This window comes from Mauremys reevesii, linkage group 6, assembly GCF_016161935.1.
Source record: "Mauremys reevesii isolate NIE-2019 linkage group 6, ASM1616193v1, whole genome shotgun sequence".
Classification (NCBI taxonomy): Eukaryota; Metazoa; Chordata; order Testudines; family Geoemydidae; genus Mauremys; species Mauremys reevesii.
Genome location: NC_052628.1, coordinates 113,858,696 through 113,883,025, shown reverse-complemented (window position 1 = coordinate 113,883,025; position 24,330 = coordinate 113,858,696). Strand labels below are relative to the sequence as shown.

Here is a 24,330-nt window from a genome sequence, read left to right as displayed (position 1 = left end):
CTGGATCTGAATGGACTCATCAGAACCGTCCTAATGACAGGCCCAAAGCAAAACACCTGCCTTTAAAAAGATGGCGCTGCCCCGAGTGACACCAACGGAGCTAGTCAAAATTCGGACTTTCCATTTTGTGGGAAATGTCAACGTTTCATAATTTGTTCTTGTGCCGATTCAGAATGAAAACAGATTTTCAACAGTTCCTATGAAATGGAACATCCAACAAAAAACGGTTACTCGCCTTCTCGTAACTTGTTCTTTGAGATGTGTTGTTCACGCCCATTCCAATCAGGTGCGTAGCATGTACCTCTACTCCTGACAGGTCGTAATATGATGTAATCTAATAGTTGAAAAATACTCCATTATTTTTAGGTTTATTTTAATTTTTAAAACCATTAAGGGCAGCTGCTACTTTGTCCTGTTTGAAATGTCTTAGCTCCCTTTTCAGATCAAACTCTCCTGTTCGTGGTGCACTGGCCTGTTTTACAGGTTTAGCAACGGCTGCTGGTAAGCCCGTTCCCCTCTGGGCCTCTGGAGGAAATCCTCTGACGCTACCCTCTGCAGCGAGGACATCTCCATTCTCTGCTGCTTGGGCTGTGGATGTCCCACTTCACCTCCACTTCCTATAGTGACAAGCGAACCCAGCTGGCTTAGTGGCATCTCCTCCCCTCCAGAAGAAAAACCATCATCAGCACAGATGAAGCACAGGAAGGGTGCAGTGAATCCACCCTTAATTCATTTGAAATCCTGCTTTTCTGGCTCAGTGCTGAAAGGCCTCTTGGCCCAGCCTCCCTCGGGCATAGCACGGGCGCACGCCCACAATTATTGCACACGAATGGCAGGCACTGGTGCCTCTTTCGGAATCAGTCAGGCCTGCGTGTGACTGGTACTGCACCCACTTGCCCAAGGTGCTCTAGGAAGGCAGGGTTATACTAGCACGGCTCTGTTATCGTGGCGGCTGTCATCCCGAGAGGCAGCAAGTGCAGAAAGATGCTGCCGTACAAGCACATTTCGAGGGCAACCATCGCAGCAGAATTCAGACCTGTTCCCACTGCTCATTTAGGAAGCTGCTGAAAACCCACCTGCCTGGGCAGACATTCTAACTACAGTCATGCTTTGCCTGCAGTGCATGTTTGTCTAGTTTCTTTACTGTACTTTTCACTAGGGAGCCCCTTGGGGCAAGGTTTGTGTAACGTGTTTGGTACTTTGCACAGCACTTTCCAGCTGCTCCTGTACCTACAATACCAGAAAAATGATCGCTAGAGCACTAATCACCATTGAAACTGACACTAAACTAGCATTTGAAACTCACTTGCATTCGTTCACCAGAGAAACCTAACTTACACTGTGCAGAGAAACTGCAGTTGCTGACAGGACGGTCTCAATGCAATATGCAAGCCTGGGGCTAGATTCTCAGCTAGGGTGAATCAGTGGAGCTGCACTAAAGTTGCTGGAGCTGTGCTGATTTACACGCACTGAGCATCTGGCCCACAGTATGTATTGATCAAGCACAGGCTCCAGGCTTGGTGCCGTATAAGAGAAAAAAAAAGTCCTTCTTCTGTGTAATGTACATTCAGCAGAACCCTCATTGTGTAAAGATCCCAGGGGAACCTTTGTAAAATCTGGGGTTTGGGCAATTGGGGATCCCTCATTACAGAGCCACTCAGCAGAAATGAATCACCAGGAAGCCGCAGTTCTGAGAACAGCTGGGGAGTCAAAGCTGAGCTCGGCAGGTCTCAGCCCTGTATACTGGAGTGCGTGCGTAACTATGGTTGCGTAACTACTCAGATTGAACTGCCTCTCCCATTCTAACCTCGCCCCTCACCCCCCCCCCTTTTAACGGCTTGCAACCTTCTCGGATTCATTTCTGGGGCCAACTCTTTCCACCGGTGGTTTCAGCCCAAAGGTGAATTGATCGGGAAAGTCGGAGCCCAGTCAGTGCAGCCATTTTTGACCTACTTTAAAGAAAAGGGAAGAACATTCCCCCCCACCCTTTACAATCAGAAATGGTGGCAAACCCAAGATCAGCCGACGCCGCCGTACTGTAAAAGTAGAGGTTAGCAGTAAAGCTAAGAGCAGCCATGTCCTGGAGTAAGGGGGTTTGCAGACACCAGATGTGTGGCCACAAAGGTAGTGAGGGAGCATAAACTAACATGTCAGCGTTAGGGAGACAGCACCCAGCTCTACATCACCTTCGCTCCAGGTCCAACTCCCTGCGAGTCGAGTGCCGTGGTCAGATCAGCACGTGGTTGAAGAGCAGCTGGCTGAAACTGAACCCAGGACAGTGTGAGTTGATGCTGGCGGGGAGGAAGGAGCCGGTTGAAGACCTCCCCACTTGCATGGCATTGCCCTGCCCTAAGGGCGTAAAGCTGCCATCACAGCGAACAGCCACCACCACACAAAAGGCCCTTTCCCATCGACGGCTGTGCCTGACATGATCAGATCTGGCCACGCCCATCCCTGCCCCTCCAGGTGGGTTATGGTAACACTCTGCACTTCGGATTTGGACAGCTAACCTTCAACAAGCTCCCACTGGTCCCGACAGCAGCTCCCTCATTCAGCTGCACAGATTGTGTCACCATGTGCTGCACTTTCACTGCTAGGTCGCTGTTAGATATAGGGGCAGATCTGAGTCTTCAGCTGTTATCTTCACAGCCTGCCCACGAATGGCCTGAGGGACCGCCCCCGCCCCGTGTCACTGTGACCTACCACAGTAGCTGTGTTCCACTTTCAGCGGGAGACTCGAGGGAAGAAAAGGCAGAGCTTCCTTGGCTACTGGTGCACGACTGGGGAGCTGGTGTCTGGAGGGGACACAAAAGCCAGCTCCTTCTGAATGGGCGTGAAACCGACTGCTGTAAGCCAGCCACTCCTCAAACCCAGATATTTAGAAACCAGCCCCCCCGCCAATAAACCTCTCTACAGAAGCGGGGAGGAGAGAAGCAGCGCGGAAGAGACGACTAGAGATCGTCTCGCTCGCGTGTTCACTTTAATGAACAGGTCAGGTGCTCAGAAACCACATGGATGGGTGCAGAGTGAGAACCTAGACAGGAAGTGCCGCTAACAGAGTAACATTCATCTCAGTTATTCTGCTCTGTAAAGCAGAGATTACAATGCGGAGGTCAGATAGGGGGCTACTGCCCACCAGTTCTCGCGGCTGCTGTGACACAGCACGGGAGGCAGTATGACCTCAGAAGGCCTGGGTTCTATTCTCAGCTTGGCTGCAGGTGACTTTGGGCAAGTCATTTCCCAGCTCCCTTGCCTCAGTTTGCCCACCTGTAAAACAAGGACACATGATACTGGCCTTTGTAATGTGTTTTGAGATCCCCGGATGGATATAAGACCTGCTATGTTCTTGCAACCACGAGTTACAGACACTTCGACCTATGCAGCAGCCCTGTAAAATCCGAAGTAAAAATACGGGCAGTATGCAGGAGCTCACACAATCTGCATGATCCTTTCTGCACATAAGGTGATATAAAATTCCAGGGCTGTTGATTTAGCAGCTCATACCAGTGTTACATTCTTTAAACTCTAAATGGAAAAAAACCCTCTAGGAAACAGCACTGGATTAAGGCACAAATGCTGTAAATCCAAACCTGAGGAATGAGCTGCTGGAGTCATGTGATTACATCCGCATCTCAGTGTTCATTTAAAAACAAGTAGGTGTTTATCCCTTGTGTTCGCATGAGGCAAATTAATGCATGGTTCTATCTAAGTCAGCAGACAAGCTGAAACTCTGGCCCTGGGAGGGGTGACCTGCATCCCAGGCACCTCTCGGAGTGCTAACTCCTCCTCCTCTAGGGGCCACCAGCAACACTACCTACCCCAGGACTCTGTCAGGAGGAGGAGAGTGCTGCAAGCCCAGCCCCTGCGCAGATACACCCCAGCTGCTGGGGTAAGTATGGGGTGCCCCTTGCTGCTACCCCTGCCATTCCAGGGGGGAGGGGAGCTTGCTGCTGCTCCCGGTAGAGTTGGAGGAGAAGATGGCCCCATGCTGCTTCCTCTGCCATCCATCTGCCTGGTGGGACATAACATCATACATGGATTATATGAAAAGCACTACGGGATCCTCCTTCAGGGGCTCTGCTCCTGTTACTTTCAATGGAAGCAAGATCAGGCCCTCCCCTGTAGTAGCCCTCCTCACCCCACACCGTAAGAACACAAATAAGCAGACACTAGAGTTCAAAAAGGGAACAGATTCAAGAACAGTGCAGGGACTGGGAGGAGAGAATTGCAGTTGCTTTTGACACCCGGCCGTAAAAATTCAAAGGGCAGAAGGGTGAATCTAGGCAGGGCTGGGAACAGAAGGGTCAGTGCAGACGGCTCCTATTGCAGAAGAAAGGAGTAGCCAGATGGGAATGGCAATGTTGTGTGTGTGTGTGTGTGTAAAGGTATGAAAGGGTTAATCATCATCAAGGACACAGTCCTGGAGGCGAAATGGTGACCCTTCACTTTCAGTGTAGAAATGGTCTCTCTCTGGAGGCTTTGGCCAATCCTCCCATTTAGTAAAAATACTTCACTCGTACACTCATCTGCAGAGCTCCAAACACTTCACCGAAGGAGGTTCGGATCATTATCCTGGTTTCACAGAGGGGGTTGCAAAGAGGTGAAGGAACTTGCCCCAGTCACCCAACCCTAGAATTCCAGGCTCTGCCTCCTTTAGATAAAAAATCGAGAAAGCGAAAAAGATGCTGTGAAAGTGACCAGACCTGGGAAGTTTAACAGCAAGGGGTTGCCATAAAACCTGCCACAAACAAGTGCGATTGGTCTAAACACCTGCGGAAAAGGCAAGAATTTGTGGGGAAAGGGTTTGTATTGGTGTGTCATGCCACAGGGCAGAGTTTGTGTCATAAGGCCATGCTGCTGGGTGGAGTTTGAGAAAAAAACAGCATAGGGCATAATCCCCTTCCCACCTCTAAAAAGCAGACTCCAGAGACAAGCAGGAAAAAACCCAACACAGGCCACAGCTTCATGAAAACAGCTGCCCAACGCCACCAAACAAGCCCACCGTCCCCATAATAAGCTGGCTTTCATCAAATCCAGTGCAAGTTCTCATGTGACCTGCAACCAGCCCTGTGGTTTGCAAAAAAATCGTTTGGCTGACCTGTTCTATACTTTCCTTCCATGGAACAGTGGTAACATCGGTTGTAGGGAATATCTTCCAGTATAGCATGTCTTCCACAATCTACTGGGATTTTCAAGAGAGTCTAAGGCCTGGTCTACACTGGGGGGAGGGGTGGTGTGTTGGGTCAATGTAAGCTACGCAACTTCAGCTACGGGAATAGCGTAACTGACGTCGACATATCTTATTGCAATTTACCTCCCGTCCTCACAGCGCGGGATCGACTCCGCTACCACCACTTGCTCTGGTGGAGTTCCAGAGTTGATGGGAAGCATGTTCGGGGATCAATATATTGTGTCTAGATGAGACACGATATATCAATCCGGCGGGTAGTCTGCACGTACCCTAAGGGAGTTTGGCTTCCAGCTCCCCTTCAGTAGGGACCTGGTTATCTTTGAAAATCCCCTTAAGCGTCTCTGAAAACCTTACTCTCAGTGCACAATGCCAGGAGCCCAGCAGAGCACTCTGAGCCAAATCCAGCTCGGTCACAGGTAGCAAAGAGCAGATGTCGACTTGAATAGAGTTATACTTGTTTACACCAGGCCTGAGTTTGGCCCATTCGCTTTTAATACATCTCCAACCAGAGGAGAGGATTTTAAAGGAGAGGATGACGTTTGGATGTCCTGGATTAGTCTTTCAGAATGATTATTAATGATTTAATCATTGCACTTGAGTGGAGATCCACTTCTCCTAACAACCCAAACTCCTACATCAGGCCACGGAGAGCTGGGAGGAGACGCAGGAAGCTGTTGTTAGGCACTAATGAAAGAGCACAAAGTTGTATTTACAGGTACTAAATAGGGTGCAACTTTATTTACAGTGTAAAGTGCATCACACAGAAGTCATTTAATACACACAACAAGCAGTGACAAATGACAATACAGTATTTGCAAAAAGATTGTTCCTCTGAGACTATATTATTGTAAAGAGCAAAATATCATTAACTAGAACAGCCTTTGTGCCTTGCCAGCAGCTCTGCTAATGACATGGTTTTCCCGGACTGGTCTTTGAGTCCTGTCTAACCGTTCATCCATGTGAACTCACAGTGCTAGAGGCAGGCCATGCGGCTCCTCTGAAGCAGTCTCCTACCAACACGAAGTGCCTCCATACACAACACTGTTCTACTCCAAAGAGAGCATCAGGGCAAGACAGAATCAGGGCATCACAAGGAGAGAAAGGGCACACACTATACAGATACAGTAGAAAAGATATGGTTTGGTTTGTGTAAAGACACAAGAACTATATATATATATATATATATAAAAATGTGTGTGTATATAAAAAGACAGCTCAGTCTTCTCCATCTACCCACTCCATTTCCTGTAGTTTCTGGGCGGGGCACTGCAAACAGGTCATATGGAACAAAAGGCCTCCAGTAACACTCTCTGTGGGACAGGTAAGACCCTTGGTTTTCAGTTTTATGTGATTTTTACTGAAAGATTCTTGGGTTTTAAAAAAGCAATTATTCCGTTTTTACTGATTGTCACCCAAATTTTGGACTCAAGATTGTGTTAAGCAAACCCAATACATGACATTAGGTAGATGTGTTTATGTTAATAATATGTCTGTCTAAGTGTAAATGTTAGGCTGCCTGTTAAAATAAGGTAACGTAGTGGAAGATACACTCACGTGCAGATGTGTACTTATTAATGTACAGTTCATGAAATTAACCACAGCATTAAACTTCTTTTACTTTTCTCTATTTGTTGCTTGTTTTCTATCCTCCCATCCCTCAATATTTACCCACACAATTGTGAAATTAATTTGTTGCACTGATTTTTATCAGTTTTTAAAGGTTTGTAATAAACACTTCTAAATTCCCAGGACATTTTAAACAAAATAAAAACTGAAAAGGAAGAGTTTCGGTGACAGCACAGAGAAAGGCAAATGAAATGCGTATTGTTCCATGGTGGTGATTCATTCCCAAGGACAGTATTTATTGAGAGCATGCGTGCAACTGTGTGGTGCAAACCTCTCCCAGACCTAAGCTGCTGTATGATTATTTCTTTGGGGGAAACTATAGTTTAGCACAATGTTATCATATTCTGATATTTTAGCAGTCATGATTAAATCAAAATTGTAAAGAAAATCCACTGTAGTGGAGTTGGGTGCCCCAGTATAGTTGCCCGGGACTATCTCAGCTTGATAGGAAGAGAAGCTCCTTAACTCTTCTAATGGCTTTTGTTCAACTATAGAATGCTACAATCTGAGTGGAAATCTCTATCAATTGGTTGCGGTGGTTGCAGGTTGAAGGCTGGAATTTAATTTGCATTAGAACGGAGATAGGAGAAGAATCCATTTCACAAAATTCCCTCCTTTTCTTCTCCAATCCACTTTTTTTTTTTAAATTGGCAGTTGCTACCATTACAGGATCCACTTGTCATTTTCCTCTGCCTCTATAGTTGGCACCACAATAATCAGGTGTTTTCCTTTCACTGGTGCCCACAGCAGTTGCACATACATAATTAACTCCTCTTTGTTTTTTACTACATTTCCCTGGACGCGTTCCTAAGGGATACCCTAACTATAAAAGGGAAGGGTGGGGAACCAGAGCGTGCACAGTACAGAGTGGTTTATGAGTAAATAAAGCTCCATGCGATAAATTATTTCCTTCCTCTTCTTTCCTAATGTTGATACTAATTTTGCTTTATTACATGAGCATTTTGAACCTAGCGAGCGGAGTGTTTGTAGAAAGGCGTGTCAGATAATGTTTCTAAGCCAAACGCTTGTACAGTAACTCCTTTCATACCCCAGATGGTCGCCCTCTAATGCTAATACCAAACACACTCCACTCCCCATACATTCCTTTCACCCCCTGCTTTTACCTAGCAACAGGTAAGCATCAGTGTGGGGCATTTTTAACAAGAGCACTCAGGGGCCTGTTTCTTATGACGCTAATATGTTCAGCCATAGGGGTGTCAGAGAATGCACAACAGACTTTACGTATGACTTGGAATAGCTCACTCCTATGTGGATTGTGCACTTTGTAGTTCTTAGTTGGCAAGGGGTGTGTGTGTATGTGTGTGAGAGAGACTATTTTTCTAGTTCACTGATGGTTCTGCACACTACAAATATCACCTGTCAATTTCACCTGTTTCCATGGATATGGCTACTGGAGTTGTCTGTCTACTTCATTCTGAGCTACACAACATTCTCCCACCTAGTCTAAACTAGGGTGACCAGACGTCCCGATTTTATAGGGACAGTCCCGATTTTTGGGTCTTTTTCTTATACAGGCTCCTATTACCCCCCACCCCCATCCCAATTTTTCACATTTGCTGTCTGGGCACCCTAGTCTAAACTTTTGACTGTTTCACCAGTCAGTCTATGGTAAACTTAACACAAACACCCTCCCATTAAAACATTTTCAAGGAAAATTAATTCCTTATGGCAAAAATTATAGGGCTTGATTCTCCTCTTTCACCAGCCTGACACTGGTATAACTCCATTTCAGCAGAGCGCCAGCAGGTTGAGATTGACTTCAATCAAATTACTCCTAATTCTCATAGGTGTAAGTGAGATCAGGTTCAAAGTATTGTGGAATGTTTCACAGCTCAGTTTAGCCTACAGTAACTATTGTCTACAGTCTAACTGCTGAATTACAGTAAGGCTTTGGCAACTAGTACCCAGAATTGCAACATCCTGTTTACTCTTGGTTGGCAGTAAAATGTATTTGAATTAACCAGTTGTATTCAAGGAATGGCAAGGACCAAAATGTACACAAGCTATTTCCTTGCTGGACATCAGAATTTGTACATTTGTGTGTGTGTAGCAGCATATATTTGTTATATTTTTGTATATGAAAAAACACATTTGGTTTCTTTAAAAATGGAAAAGTATAGGAAAAATATATCACAAAGCAAAAACATTTTCAAGGGGGAAAAAAGCACTGGATTTGATTTACAACGCTTTAGGTTTCAAGCCCCAGTGGCTATGCTGAAGAAATATTTTCTTAGTATAAAACAGTTCCTCTGCTGTTAAAAGGGATAGAATCCAGCCTTCCTTTTCCTGCATTAACAAACAAACAAAACAACATTAGTGTTCTAGAATATACAGAATGAATCAGCAGAGTGAAGCATATCAAAATGAAAGCAAAAGTGATTAGAACCAGCAGGACCGTCCGTAGACATTGTGGTGCCCTACACAGTGCAGGGGGCTGGCCCCAGGCCTTCTGGGGGCGGGGGGGAGGGGGCATCCCCAGGTGTCTGCGGGGGGTAGGGGCGTCTGTGTGCCCAAGGTCTGTGGGGGGCAGGGCAGGAACAGGGATGGCGGGAAGTGGAGTGACCTGGCCCCAGCCTGCTCCGCTCTATTCCCCTGGCTCCCAGCCTTGGGACTTGGGGGACAGGGGGGAACCGCACTCACCAGCGGCCTGAGCCCTGCTGCAGTCCCCCAGACTGTAGCTCAGGGGAAGGGGTGGAGTGGGGGCGGGGTGGGGGCTGAGCTGGCTGGCCGCTAGAGCGGCATGAAGCTGCATAGGGCACCAGGAAATCTGGGGCAATTTGCATTACGCAGCTGCGTAGTTTGCGTATGGGTAAGGACGGCCCTGAGAGCCAGGTGGCTCCAGGAAGCATATAAAGGATTGACACCTGGCACCATATTGGAAACAATGAAGGAAATCTAATCCTGGATCCTGATATAAACCTCCAGTCATTCAAATCTCCCCTTAAAAGTCATTTCTTCCAGCTAGCCAACCACTACTAGCCTTCTTTTCAGTGTTATCTACTCTGGCTTGTACGCATCACTGTATCCTTTTAAAATTTAAACCAAGGTCCTGATCCTGCGGTGAATGGAGCTCACTGCAAGGCTGAGGCCAAAGTCTGAAGCTAACAAGATATGAAACAAACAAAACAAATCTCATCATTCTTTTTTTTGCACCTCCTTTGTCCAGGGTCATCAGTTGTGTTATGTCTAATTAAGCATCAACCCTTTAAGCTATCTGCATGCAGAACCCCCACTGGAGATGATGGAAGTTCCCTGTACTGAGGTCTGGACCCTTAGACTGTAAGTTCACTGGGCCAGCGACCTGTGTTCTTCTGGGTATATAAAATGCTGCACATATTTATAATCTTTGGTTAATAATAAAAACAGTTCAAACCGGTGACAGGAGAACCTCAAAAGGTTCGAAGTTCTGGTTCGGCTCAGAAAAACTCCAAAAGGTTTGGTTGCTAAATCAAAGCTTATCAAACCTCTTGGAATCTGCAAAAATCAAGCTGGGAATCTTATGAGAACTGGCTTTGTCATAGGAGTTCTGGCTTTCCTGCTTCATGTCCTAGATGGGAATGTCACAGGAACAACCTCTCTTGAGGTTCTGAAAGACAGAACAAGAAGATGGTTCCAGTCCCAGGAAGCTTACAGTCTAGATGAAATAGGCATTAGAGCCAGCCCCATAAAACGAGAGGAGAAAATCCAAACGGCAGCCTTTGCCAAATCCAGTGCAGTGAACAAACAATAGACTGTGAGTGGTGGTCTACAAATACCTTGCAGAGGTAGAGGGCATGCTGCTTACGTGCCTCAACTGACCTGCACCAAAAGATTTTCCTGGTGGGCTCTGCTTTTTATTTAACTTGACCTTCCATGTAATTAGCTCATTAGAGTCAGACACAAACCTGATGTGAAAGACTTTGCCAGCACTTACCTCGTGCAGTCATGTCCAGTCCATGATGAGGGGCAATGGCACCGATCTGGTCGTATACATTTCCCACCATTTAAGCAGGGAGACTGGCACACAGCTGCATTCAAATACACACATGTACACATATTGTGAAAGTAGAATGAATTATATTGTAAAAATAAGAATGGATTAAAGAAATGTTGTATGTACCTTTAAGCAGAAATAAGAAATGCTGAAATACAGGTGCCAGGAAAAGAAACATTAGGCATAAACAATGGTGCTAATGGCGAAACATTAACAGAAGATCGTAATAGTTAGTAAGGAAATAAGATATGCATGCCTAGCCCAGGTAAATTTATCTGATTCTGCTTCCTTTGTTATCTTGTTAAGTTCTCGCCCTTTTATTTGTATAAATAAGATAGTTTGTGTCTTGCATGGTGCTCACATTATCTGGGTGTTATTAGCAGAGCGCTGTGCTAATAAAACAGAGTGGTCTGACAAACTGTGAGTCCTGAGTCTAACTTTGACAATATGTACTCCAGTAGGATTAGAATAGTTTTCATCTGGGAGATTAAGTTTTGAAAATCCATTTAGCTCTGTATGTATCATTCTGTTAGTCAGAGAATGAGCCCAGTAAACCCCACCCAGCTGTATTGAACCCAATAACCTACTCCAGCGCTCAGGAGACTAAACTCTTGTGTGCCACAGGCAGAGAACAGGAGGGACCAAGGTGTCCTCAAAACCATAACATTTAAAAAAAAAACCCCAATCCTGAAAATGTGTTTGGATATGGCCATTTGCTCTGGAAAGAATAAGCTCAGAAGTGGGTCTTTGCTAATTTTGAATCAACCCTCTTTGCTATTTTTGCTAGCTGCTGTGATATGCGTAGCAGCATGAAACATTCAATGAAATATTTTATGTTGGCTTTAAAACACACGTTACTACTGCTCAAGCCCAGGCAAGCAAAGTGGAATGCAAATATAAGCAGTAGGAGGAGCTAATGTAGCACATCAAAGAGATCAATAGGAAAGAAGGCCTCATTTTCAGAGATGAAACATGGATGTTTGCTCGGAATGGGAGACATAAACAATATCCAGAACTGCATGCAGAAAAGCTGAAACTCAACATGGTCGGAAGGGGGAAAATATACCAGATGAAAAGGAGAACGTGATGACAAAGGAGCCATTTAAAAACTAACTTCTGAGAAGGAGTAATTCTCGATAAAGAAACAGCTGAATATGGAAATAGAGGAGAAGCAGAGAATGACAACAGCTTCCTGAAAGAAATGTCACAGCCATGAGACATGCGTAAGTGAACTCCACAGGGCTCTTCAACTAGTGAAGAAACACCAGGCCTATTTGGCAGAGTAGTGTTGGGACAGCATGAAGCAGCTGCAGTTACTCTGCTGTCAGCCAAATGGACATCAGGCAAACAGAGAGAAAAAGACAAATCCCCAAGTCTTCCTGTCAACCCTGAGACCATGAGACCAAGTGCGATATGATTACTAGGATAGACTAGAAGACACATTTAATGAGCTTCATCTAATGGAAGACGTTATAGCACAGGACAGTTGAAAAATGTGAAGTTGCTTAAGCAGATGATACAGTCATGGTGAGGAAAAGTAAGACAGCAGCTTTTGACAATACTTAGGCACTGGGAATGCACCACTGTCCAGAAACTGATTAAAAAATGGAGCCACAGAAGACAGAAAGGGGAGCGCTGGGCAGGAATCAGCAAAAGCAGCTGGTGTTACACGATCCTGATCCATTTAAAGGGAGGGATGGGGGTCAAAACAGCACCAAAATTATGTCAGGTGGTTACAGAAACGGACCATCCTCTGCACATTAAATATAATGAATTACGTCACGCTGAAAACTACTTTAGATTCTTTAAAAAAAATCCATGTAACTGTATTTAATTCTCTCTTTATTCAGAGCACAGGTACGGTCAGGGCAGCAGTGGTACAAACCTCCCCACACCTGACCTCACGGCATCAATGTGCCTCAAAACTCCAAGCTTCACAGACTCACTGAAAAGTGAGAGGCAAGTTCCGTTTCTCCATCACTAATCTCATGTTGGCCTTTCTGCTGAAAATGCCAATGAGGATGCCAGCTCTGATGATGGATTTTGTGATGGGCAGAGCTGTCCACTAGAAATGACATATGGGTTGCGGAACAACCATTAGGTGATAACAATTCTGGGTTATTTCTAATCTGGCATGGTTTCAAATGGCTGAAGAGAAATGCTGTGTATCCGGTGTCCAATCTCCTGAGTCATCCAGATATAACAGCAATAATTCCTACCGTGCTTTGTAAAGTATCAGAGGGAACGTTACTGCATACTGTGGTACACAAATATCCCTTCAGAAAATATTACTTTTTTTAATACTCCTAGATTTGTGTAAAAATTTTTACTTTCGCATCTTGATTTTCAGAAGAATGCTTAGGCCTGCGGCATATCACATGGCATCTCCCTCATATTTGCTGACCTGCTATATTTATTAATTAATGGCAAAACACTGACTCTGACTTACACCAGCGTAAATTAGAGTAATGCTACTGAAGTCAGTCCAATTAACTGGTGTAAAGAGCTATATGGGGGCAGAATCAGGCCCTATACTCTGCTAAACTGTGCCACACTTAAGATTCCATTTAAAAACAGTTTATAAAGGGTTAATTCATGATTACCGGTAATGCATCTTTTATTAAAGGGCCAGCTGAGTGTTATCAAGTCCAACTGGTTACTTATAACCACCTATAAGACCTTTTGCTGATGATATTATAAACATCTACAACACATTCTGCTCATGTCTGCAATGTGTTCATGACAGCTCTCATTTATTAAGCTTGGATAAATCATTTGCAAATAGAACCTTAATATAAAGTGTGGTCAACATGGCTATAGAAACAGGGCCTGATTCACCTTTCACTTACACCACTGGGTAACTCCACTGAAGTCTATAATTCTATTTAATTTACACCAGTGGGAGGGGATCGTCAGACCAGCAATTCTTTAAAGTATTTCAAAAGTAGCAGTGCAGCTCAGTGAGTCCAAGGAATAGATTCCCCCCCCCCCCCCGATCTATTTGGAGGTTTAAAAATAGGGCCACTACTCTGTCCTTCGGACTATGTAAACTAGATACTATGGCTGGGATTCTGGCTAGCCCTGCATGGGCACAAGCGAGGAGAGAAGGTGCAGGTAATGGTTCCCTCCTCTCAGGGCTGGATTTAGCAAGTACGGGGCCCGATTTGAACAGTTTCAACGGGGCTCCAGGAAGGGATGACTGAAAAAAAAACAAAAAAACCGCATACATAAAAAAACACGTGGGGCTTGTACTCACCGGGCGGCGCTCCTAGTCTTTGGAGGTGGGTCCTCCACTCACTACGGGTCTTCGACGGCACAGAAGGACCTGCCGCTGAAGTGCTGCTGAAGACCTGGAGCAAGTGAAAGACCCGCCGCCAAAGTGCTGCCGAAGACCCCGAGCGCTGCTAAGTGAGTAAAAATTAAAAAGGAGGCTCTAGCCAGGGAAGGGATTCTCGGACACTTGCCCCCCTGGCGGCCATGCCACTGGGCGCGGTGCCCTCTTAGGCGCGGGGCCAGATTTGGGGGAAGTGGTGGAAATGGCCTAAAGATGGCTATAACCCTAACACTACCTCCAAGTGCCCTACCCTTAGGAACCCTAACCCAAGGGCGGGAAGCCCTACCCATAGGAACCCTAACCCTAGCTCCAAGTGCCCTACCCATAGGAACCCTAACCCTAGCTCCAAGTGCCCTACCCATAGGAACCCTAACTACAGGGCGGGGCGCCCTACCCATAGGAACCCTAACCCTAGCTCCAAGTGCCCAATCCCATAGGAACCCTAACCCTAGCTCCAAGTGCCCTACCCTTAGGAACCCTAACCATAGGGCGGGAAGCCCTACCCATACGAACCCTAACCCTAGCTCCAAGTGCCTTAACCACAGGAACCCTAAGTCTAGCAACAAGTGCCCTACACTTAGGAACCCTACCCCTCGGGAGGAGCGCCCAACCCATAGGAACACTAACCCTAGCTCCAAGTGCCCTACCCATAGAAAACCTAACGCTAGGTCGCGAAGCCAAACCTATAAGAACCCTAATCCTAGCTCCAAGTGCCCTACTCATAGTTACCCAAACCCTAGCTCCAAGTGCACTACACTTAGGAACCCTAAACCTAGGACGGGGAGCCCTACCCATAGGAACCCTAACGCTAGGGTGGTGTGCCCTATCCATGGGAACCCTAACTCTACCTCCAAATGCTCTACCCTTAGGAACTCTAACCCTAAGGCGGGAAGCCCTACCCATAGGGACCCTAAATCTAGCTCCAAGTGCCCTACCCAAAGGAACCCTAACCCTAGGGCGGAAAACCCTACCCATAGGAATCCTAACCATAGCTCCAAGTGCCGTACCCATAGGAACCCTAATTCTAGCTCCAAGTGCCCTACCCAAAGGAACCTTAACCTTAGGGCGGGAAGCCCTACCCGTAGGAACCCTAACCCTAGCTCCAAGTGCCCTACCCATAGGAACCCTAAACCTAGCTCCAAGTGCCCTACCCATAGGAACCCTAACCCTAGCTCCAAGTGCCCTTCCCATAGGAACCCTAACCCTAGTGCGGGAAGCCCTACACATAGGAACCCTAACCCTAGCTCCAGGTGCCTTATCCATATGAACCGTAACCCTTGCTCCTAGTGCCCTATCCATAGGAACCCTAATCCTAGCTCCAAGTGCCTTACCCATAGGAACCCTAACTCTAGCTCCAAGTGCCCTACCCAAAGGAATCCTAACCTTAGGGTGGGAAGCCCTACCCATAGGAACTCTAACCCTAGTTACAAGTGCCCTACCCATAGGAACCCTAAACTTAGCTCCAAGTGCCCTACGCATAGGAACCCTAACCCGAGGGCGGAAAACCCTACCCATAGGAACTCTAACCCTAGCACCAAGTGCCGTACCCATAGGAACCCTAACTCTAGGGTGGGAAGCCCAACCCATAGTAATCCTAACCCTAGCTCCAGGTGCCCGACCCATAGGAAACCTAAACCTAGCTCCAAGTGCCGTACCCATAGGAACCCTAACTCTAGCTCCAAGAGCCCTACCCAAAGGAATCCTAACCTTAGGGCGGGAAGCCCTACCCATAGGAACCCTAACCCTAGCTCCAAGTGACCTACCCATAGGAAACCTAAACCTAGCTCCAAGTGCCGTACCCATAGGAACCCTAACTCTAGCTCCAAGAGCCCTACCCAAAGGAATCCTAACCTTAGGGCGGGAAGCCCTACCCATAGGAACCCTAACCCTAGCTACAAGTGCCCTACCCATAGGAACCCTAAACTTAGCTCCAAGTGCCCTACGCATAGGAACCCTAACCCTAGGGCGGAAAACCCTACCCATAGGAACTCTAACCCTAGCTCCAAGTGCCCTACCCATAGGAAACCTAACCCTAGCTCCAAGAGCCCTACCCATAGGAACCCTAACCCTAGGGCGGGAAGCTCTACACATAGAAACCCTAAATGTAGCTTCAAGAGCCCTATCCATAGAAACCCTAACCATAGGTCCAAGTGTCCTAGCCATAGAAACCATAACCCTAGCTCCAGGTGCCCTATCCATAGGAACCCTAACCCTATGACGGGAAGTCCTACCCACAGGAACCCTAACCACAGAAACCCTAATCCTAGCTCCAAGTGTCCTACCCATAGGAACCCTAACCCTAGCTCCAAGTGTCCTAGCCATAGAAACCATAACCCTAGCTCCAGGTGCCCTATCCATAGGAACCCTAACCCTATGACGGGAAGTCCTACCCACATGATACCTAACCATAGGGCGAGCAGCACTACCCATAGGAATCCTAACCCTACTTCCAAGTGCCCTACGCATAGGAACCCTAACTCTAGGGCGGGAAGCCGTACCCATAGTAATCCTAACCCTAGCTCCAAGTGCCCTACCCATAGGAACCCTAACCCTAGCTCCAAGTGCCCTACCCATAGGAACCCTAACCCTAGCTCCAAGTGCCCTACTTATAGAAACCCTAAGCCTAGCTCCAAGTGCCCTATCAACAGGAACACTAACCCTATGGCAGGAAGCCCTACCCATAGGAACCCTAACCCTAGATCCCAGTGCCCGACCCATAGGAACCCTAACCCTAGCTCCAAGTGCCCTGCCCATAGGAACCCTAACACTAGCTCCTAGTGCCCTGCCCATAGGTACCCTAACCCTAGCTCCAAGTGCCCTATCTATTGGAACCCTAACCCTAGTTCCAAGTGCCATACCCATAGGAACCCTAACCCTAGCTCCAAGTGCCCTACACTTAGGAACCCTAAGCCTAGCTCCAAGTGCCTTACCCATAGTAACCCTAACCCTAGGGCGGAAAATCCTACCCATAGGAACCAAAGCCCTAGCTCCAAGTGCCCTATCCATAGGAACCCTAACCCTAGCTACAAGTGCCGTACCCATAGGAACCGTAACCCTAGCTGCAAGTGCCCTATCCAAAGGAACCCTAACCCTAGGGCGGAAAACCCTACCCATAGGAACCCTAACCCTAGCTCCAAGTGCCCTATCCATAGTAACCCTCACCTTAGCTCCAAGTGCGGTACCCATAGGAATCCTAACCCTAGCTCCAAGTGCCCTACCCATAGGAACCCTAACCTTAGCTCGAAGTGCCCTACCCATAGGAACCCTAAGCCTAGCTCCAAGTGCCCTACCCATAGGAACCCTCACCCTAGCTCCAAGTGCCCTACACATAGGAACCCTAACCCTAGCTCCAGGTGCCCTACCCATATGAACCCTAACTCTAGCTCCAATGCCCTAGTCATAGGAACCCTAACCCTTGGGCGTGAAGCCCTACCCATGGGAACCCTAAATGTAGCTCCAAGTGACCTACCCATAGAAACCCTAACCCTAGCTCCAAGTGCCCTACCCATAGGAAACCTAAACCTAGCTCCAAGTGCCGTACCCATAGGAACCCTAACTCTAGGGCGGGAAGCCCAACCCATAGTAATCCTAACCCTAGCTCCAGGTGCCCCACCCATAGGAACCCTGACCCTAGTTCCAAATTCCCTACTTATAGAAACCCTAACCCTAGCTCCAAGTGCCCTATCCACAGGAACCCTAAACATATGGCAGGAAGCCCTACCCATAGGAACCCTAACCCTAACTCCAAGTGCCCCACCCATAGGAACCCTAACCCTAGCGCGGGAAGCCCTACCCATAGGAACCCTAACCCTACCTTCAAGTGCCCTACCCATAGCTACCCTAACCCTAGTGCGGGAAGCCCTACCCATAGGAACCCTAACCCTAGCTCCAAGTGCCCTACCCATAGGAACCCTAACCCTAGATCCAAGTGCCCTACCCATAGGAACCCTAACTCTAGCTCCAAGAGCCCTACCCAAAGGAATCCTCAACTTAGCTCCAAGTGCCCTACGCATAGGAACCCTAACCCTAGGGCGGAAAACCCTACCCATAGGGACTCTAACCCTAGCTCCAAGAGCCCTACCCATAGGAACCCTAACCCTAACTCCAAGTGCCCCACCCATAGGAACCCTAACCCTAGCGCGGGAAGCCCTACCCATAGGAACTCTAACCCTAGCTACAAGTGCCCTACCCATAGGAAACCTGACCCTAGCTCCAAGAGCCCTACCCATAGGAACCCTAACCCTAGGGCGGGAAGCTCTACACATAGAAACCCTAAATGTAGCTTCAAGAGCCCTTTCCATAGAAACCCTAACCCTAGGTCCAAGTGTCCAAGCCATAGAAACCATAACCCTAGCTCCAGGTGCCCTATCCATAGGAACCCTAACCCTATGACGGGTAGTCCTACCCACAGGAACCCTAACCATAGGGCGAGCAGCATTAGCCATAGGAACCCTAACCCTAGCTCCAAGTGCCCTACCAATAGGAACCCTAACCCTAGCTCCAAGTGTCCTAGCCATAGAAACCATAACCCTAGCTCCAGGTGCCCTATCCATAGGAACCCTAACCCTATGACGGGAAGTCCTACCCACAGGAACCCTAACCATAGGGCGAGCAGCACTACCCATAGGAACCCTAACCCTAGCTCCAAGTGCCCTACCCATAGGAACCCTAACCCTAGCTCCAAGTGCCCTACTTATAGAAACCCTAAGCCTAGCTCCAAGTGCCCTATCAACAGGAACACTAACCCTATGGCAGGAAGCCCTACCCATAGGAACCCTAACCCTAGATCCCAGTGCCCGACCCATAGGAACCCTAACCCTAGCTCCAAGTGCCCTGCCCATAGGAACCCTAACGCTAGCTCCAAGAGCCCTACCCAAAGGAATCCTAACCTTAGGGCGGGAAGCCCTACCCATAGGAACCCTAACCCTAGCTACAAGTGCCCTACCCATAGGAACCCTAAACTTAGCTCCAAGTGCCCTACGCATAGGAACCCTAACCCTAGGGCGGAAAACCCTACCCATAGGAATCCTAACCATAGCTCCAAGTGCCGTACCCATAGGAACCCTAATTCTAGCTCCAAGTGCCCTACCCAAAGGAACCCCAAACCTAGCTCCAAGTGCCCTACCCATAGGAACCCTAACCCTAGCTCCAAGTGCCCTACCCATAGGAACCCTAACCCTAGTGCGGGAAGCCCTACACATAGGAACCCTAACCCTAGCTCCAGGTGCCTTACCCATAGGAACCCTAACCCTAGCTCCAAGTGCCTTACCCTTGAGAACCCTAATCCTAGCTCCAAGTGCCCTACTCACAGGAACCCGTACTCTAGCTCCAAGTGTCCTACCCATAGGAATCCTAACCTTAGGGTGGGAAGCCCTACCCATAGGAACGCTAACCCTAGTTCCAAGTGCCCTACCAATAGGAACCCTAACACTAGCTCCAAGTGCCCTACCCAAAGGAATCCTAACCCTAGGGCGGAAAACCCAACCCATAGGAACTCTAACCCTAGCACCAAGTGCCGTACCCATAGGAACCCTAACTCTAGGGCGGGAAGCCCAACCCATAGTAATCCTAACCCTAGCTCCAGGTGCCCGACCCATAGCTACCCTAACCATAGTTCGGGAAGCCCTACCCATAGGAACCCTAACTCTAGCTCCAAGAGCCCTAACCAAAGAATCCTAACCTTAGGGCGGGAAGCCCTACCCATAGGAACCCTAACCCTAGCTACAAGTGCCCTACCCATAGGAACCCTAAACTTAGCTCCAAGTGCCCTACGCATAGGAACCCTAACCCTAGGGCGGAAAACCCTACCCATAGGAACTCTAACCCTAGCTCCAAGTGACCTCCCCATAGAAACCCTAACCCTAGCTCCAAGTGCCCTACCCTTAGGAACCCTAAGCCTAGTTCCAAGTGCCTTACCCATAGGAACCCTAACCCTAGGGCGGAAAACCCTACCCATAGGAACTCTAACCCTAGCACCAAGTGCCCTACCCATAGGAAACCTAAACCTAGCTCCAAGTGCCGTACCCATAGGAACCCTAACTCTAGGGCGGGAAGCCCAACCCATAGTAATCCTAACCCTAGCTCCAGGTGCCCGACCCATAGGAACCCTGACCCTAGTTCCAAATTCCCTACTTATAGAAACCCTAACCCTAGCTCCAAGTGCCCTATCCACAGGAACCCTAAACATATGGGAGGAAGCCCTACCCATAGGAACCCTAACCCTAACTCCAAGTGCCCCACCCATAGGAACCCTAACCCTAGCGCGGGAAGCCCTACCCATAGGAACCCTAACCCTAGGGCGGGAAGCTCTACACATAGAAACCCTAAATGTAGCTTCAAGAGCCCTATCCATAGAAACCCTAACCCTAGGTCCAAGTGTCCTAGCCATAGAAACCATAACCCTAGCTCCAGGTGCCCTATCCATAGGAACCCTAACCCTATGACGGGAAGTCCTACCCACAGGAACCCTAACCATAGGGCGAGCAGCACTACCCACAGAAACCCTAATCCTAGCTCCAAGTGCCCTACCCATAGGAACCCTAACCCTAGCTCCAAGTGTCCTAGCCATAGAAACCATAACCCTAGCTCCAGGTGCCCTATCCATAGGAACCCTAACCCTATGACGGGAAGTCCTACCCACATGATCCCTAACCATAAGGCGAGCAGCACTACCCATAGGAACCCTAACCCTAGCTCCAAGTGCCCTGCCCATAGGAACCCTAACACTAGCTCCTAGTGCCCTGCCCATAGGTACCCTAACCCTAGCTCCAAGTGCCCTATCTATTGGAACCCTAACCCTAGCTCCAAGTGCCATACCCATAGGAACCCTAACCCTAGCTCCAAGTGCCCTACACTTAGGAACCCTAAGCCTAGCTCCAAGTGCCTTACCCATAGTAACCCTAACCCTAGGGCGGAAAATCCTACCCATAGGAACCGAAGCCCTAGCTCCAAGTGCCCTATCCATAGGAACCCTAACCCTAGCTCCAAGTGCCGTACCCATAGGAACCGTAACCCTAGCTGCAAGTGCCCTATCCAAAGGAACCCTAACCCTAGGGCGGAAAACCCTACCCATAGGAACCCTAACCCTAGCTCCAAGTGCCCTATCCATAGTAACCCTCACCTTAGCTCCAAGGGCGGTACCCATAGGAATCCTAACCCTAGCTCCAAGTGCCCTACCCATAGGAACCCTAACCTTAGCTCCAAGTGCCCTACTTATAGAAACCCTAAGCCTAGCTCCAAGTGCCCTATCAACAGGAACACTAACCCTATGGCAGGAAGCCATACCCATAGGAACCCTAACCCTATATCCCAGTGCCCGACCCATAGGAACCCTAACCCTAGCTCCAAGTGCCCTGCCCATAGGAACCCTAACACTAGCTCCTAGTGCCCTGCCCATAGGTACCCTAACCCTAGCTCCAAGTGCCCTATCTATTGGAACCCTAACCCTAGCTCCAAGTGCCATACCCATAGGAACCCTAACCCTAGCTCCAAGTGCCCTACACTTAGGAACCCTAAGCCTAGCTCCAAGTGCCTTACCCATAGTAACCCTAACCCTAGGGCGGAAAATCCTACCCATAGGAACCGAAGCCCTAGCTCCAAGTGCCCTATCCATAGGAACCCTAACCCTAGCTCCAAGTGCCGTACCCATAGGAACCGTAACCCTAGCTGCAAGTGCCCTAGCCAAAGGAACCCTAACCTTAGGGCGGAAAACCCTACCCATAGGAACCCTAACCCTAGCTCCAAGTGCCCTATCCATAGGAACCCTCACCTTAGCTCCAAGTGCGGTACCCATAGGAATCCTAACCCTAGCTCGAAGTGCCATACCCATAGGAACCCTAACCTTAGCTCCAAGTGCCCTACCCATAGGAACCCTAACCCTAGCTCCAAGTGCCGTACCCATAGGAACCGTAACCCTAGCTGCAAGTGCCCTAGCCAAAGGAACCCTAACCTTAGGGCGGGAAACCCTACCCATAGTAATCCTAACCCTAGCTCCATGTGCCCTACCCATAGGAATCCTAACCCTAGCTCCATGTGCCGTACCCATAGGAACCCTAACCCTAGCTCCAAGTGCCCTACCCATAGGAACCCTAAGCCTAGCTCCAAGTGCCCTACCCATAGGAACCCTAACCCTAGCTCCAAGTGCCCTACACATAGGAACCCTAACCCTAGCTCCAGGTGCCCTACCCATATGAACCCTAACTCTAGCTCCAATGCCCTAGTCATAGGAACCCTAACCCTTGGGCGTGAAGCCCTACCCATGGGAACCCTAAATGTAGCTCCAAGTGACCTACCCATAGAAACCCTAACCCTAGCTCCAAGTGCCCTACCCATAGGAAACCTAAACCTAGCTCCAAGTGCCGTAACCATAGGAACCCTAACTCTAGGGCGGGAAGCCCAACCCATAGTAATCCTAACCCTAGCTCCAGGTGCCCGACCCATAGGAACCCTGACCCTAGTTCCAAATTCCCTACTTATAGAAACCCTAACCCTAGCTCCAAGTGCCCTATCCACAGGAACCCTAAACATATGGCAGGAAGCCCTACCCATATGAACCCTAACTCTAGCTCCGATGCCCTACCCATAGCTACCCTAACCCTAGTGCGGGAAGCCCTACCCATAGGAACCCTAACCCTAGCTCCAAGTGCCCTACCCATAGGAACCCTAACCCTAGCTCCAAGTGCCCTACCCATAGGAAACCTAAACCTAGCTCCAAGTGCCGTACCCATAGGAACCCTAACTCTAGCTCCAAGAGCCCTACCCAAAGGAATCCTCAACTTAGCTCCAAGTGCCCTACGCATAGGAACCCTAACCCTAGGGCGGAAAACCCTACCCATAGGAACTCTAACCCTAGCTCCAAGAGCCCTACCCATAGGAACCCTAACCCTAGGGCGGGAAGCTCTACACATAGAAACCCTAAATGTAGCTTCAAGAGCCCTATCCATAGAAACCCTAACCATAGGTCCAAGTGTCCTAGCCATAGAAACCATAACCCTAGATCCAGGTGCCCTATCCATAGGAACCCTAACCCTATGACGGGAAGTCCTACCCACAGGAACCCTAACCATAGGGCGAGCAGCACTACCCATAGGAACCCTAACCCTAGCTCCAAGTGCCCTACCCATAGGAACCCTAACCCTAGCTCCAAGTGTCCTAGCCATAGAAACCATAACCCTAGCTCCAGGTGCCCTATCCATAGGAACCCTAACCCTATGACGGGAAGTCCTACCCACAGGAACCCTAACCATAGGGCGAGCAGCACTACCCACAGAAACCCTAACCCTAGCTCCAAGTGCCCTACCCATAGGAACCCTAACCCTAGCTCCAAGTGCCCTACTCATAGGAACCCTAACCCTAGGGCGGGAAGCCCTACCCATAGTAATCCTAACCCTAGCTCCAAGTGCCCTACCCATAGGAACCCTAACCCTAGCTCCAAGTGCCCTACTTATAGAAACCCTAAGCCTAGCTCCAAGTGCCCTATCAACAGGAACACTAACCCTATGGCAGGAAGCCCTACCCATAGGAACCCTAACCCTAGATCCCAGTGCCCGACCCATAGGAACCCTAACCCTAGCTCCAAGTGCCCTGCCCATAGGAACCCTAACACTAGCTCCTAGTGCCCTGCCCATAGGTACCCTAACCCTAGCTCCAAGTGCCCTATCTATTGGAACCCTAACCCTAGCTCCAAGTGCCATACCCATAGGAACCCTAACCCTAGCTCCAAGTGCCCTACACTTAGGAACCCTAAGCCTAGCTCCAAGTGCCTTACCCATAGTAACCCTAACCCTAGGGCGGAAAATCCTACCCATAGGAACCGAAGCCCTAGCTCCAAGTGCCGTACCCATAGGAACCGTAACCCTAGCTGCAAGAGCCCTATTCAAAGGAACCCTAACCCTAGGGCGGAAAACCCTACCCATAGGAACCCTAACCCTAGCTCCAATTGCCCTATCCATAGTAACCCTCACCTTAGCTCCAAGTGCGGTACCCATAGGAATCCTAACCCTAGCTCCAAGTGCCCTACCCATAGGAACCCTAACCTTAGCTCCAAGTGCCCTACCCATAGGAACCCTAACCCTAGCTCCAAGTGCCCGACCTATAGGAACCCTAACCCTAGCTCCAAGTGCCGTACCCATAGGAACCCTAACCCTAGCTCCAAGTGCCCTACCCGTAGGAACCCTAAGCCTAGCT

The 24,330-nt window shown here is 48.7% G+C and overlaps 1 protein-coding gene and 1 long non-coding RNA gene across 2 annotated transcripts in view; both read right to left on the bottom strand.

The window, feature by feature from the left end:
- Nucleotides 1-255: 255 nt before the first annotated feature.
- On the bottom strand, nt 256-3,133 carry LOC120407577. Its single transcript, XR_005600118.1, has 3 exons — nt 2,704-3,133; nt 2,187-2,291; nt 256-662 (listed from the first exon to the last, which is right to left on the bottom strand). It is a non-coding gene; the product is annotated as an uncharacterized LOC120407577 (long non-coding RNA).
- Nucleotides 3,134-5,899: 2,766 nt separating this feature from the next.
- The window catches only part of SVEP1 (sushi, von Willebrand factor type A, EGF and pentraxin domain containing 1), a 182,207-nt gene continuing 163,776 nt past the window's right edge, over nt 5,900-24,330 (bottom strand). Inside the window, exons 49-50 of the mRNA XM_039543266.1 lie at nt 10,752-10,845; nt 5,900-9,124 (exon numbers count right to left, since the gene is read on the bottom strand). Of these exons, the coding sequence (XP_039399200.1) occupies nt 9,094-9,124; nt 10,752-10,845 (125 nt within the window). The 3' untranslated portion in view covers nt 5,900-9,093. The remainder of the gene's footprint in view (nt 9,125-10,751; nt 10,846-24,330) is intronic.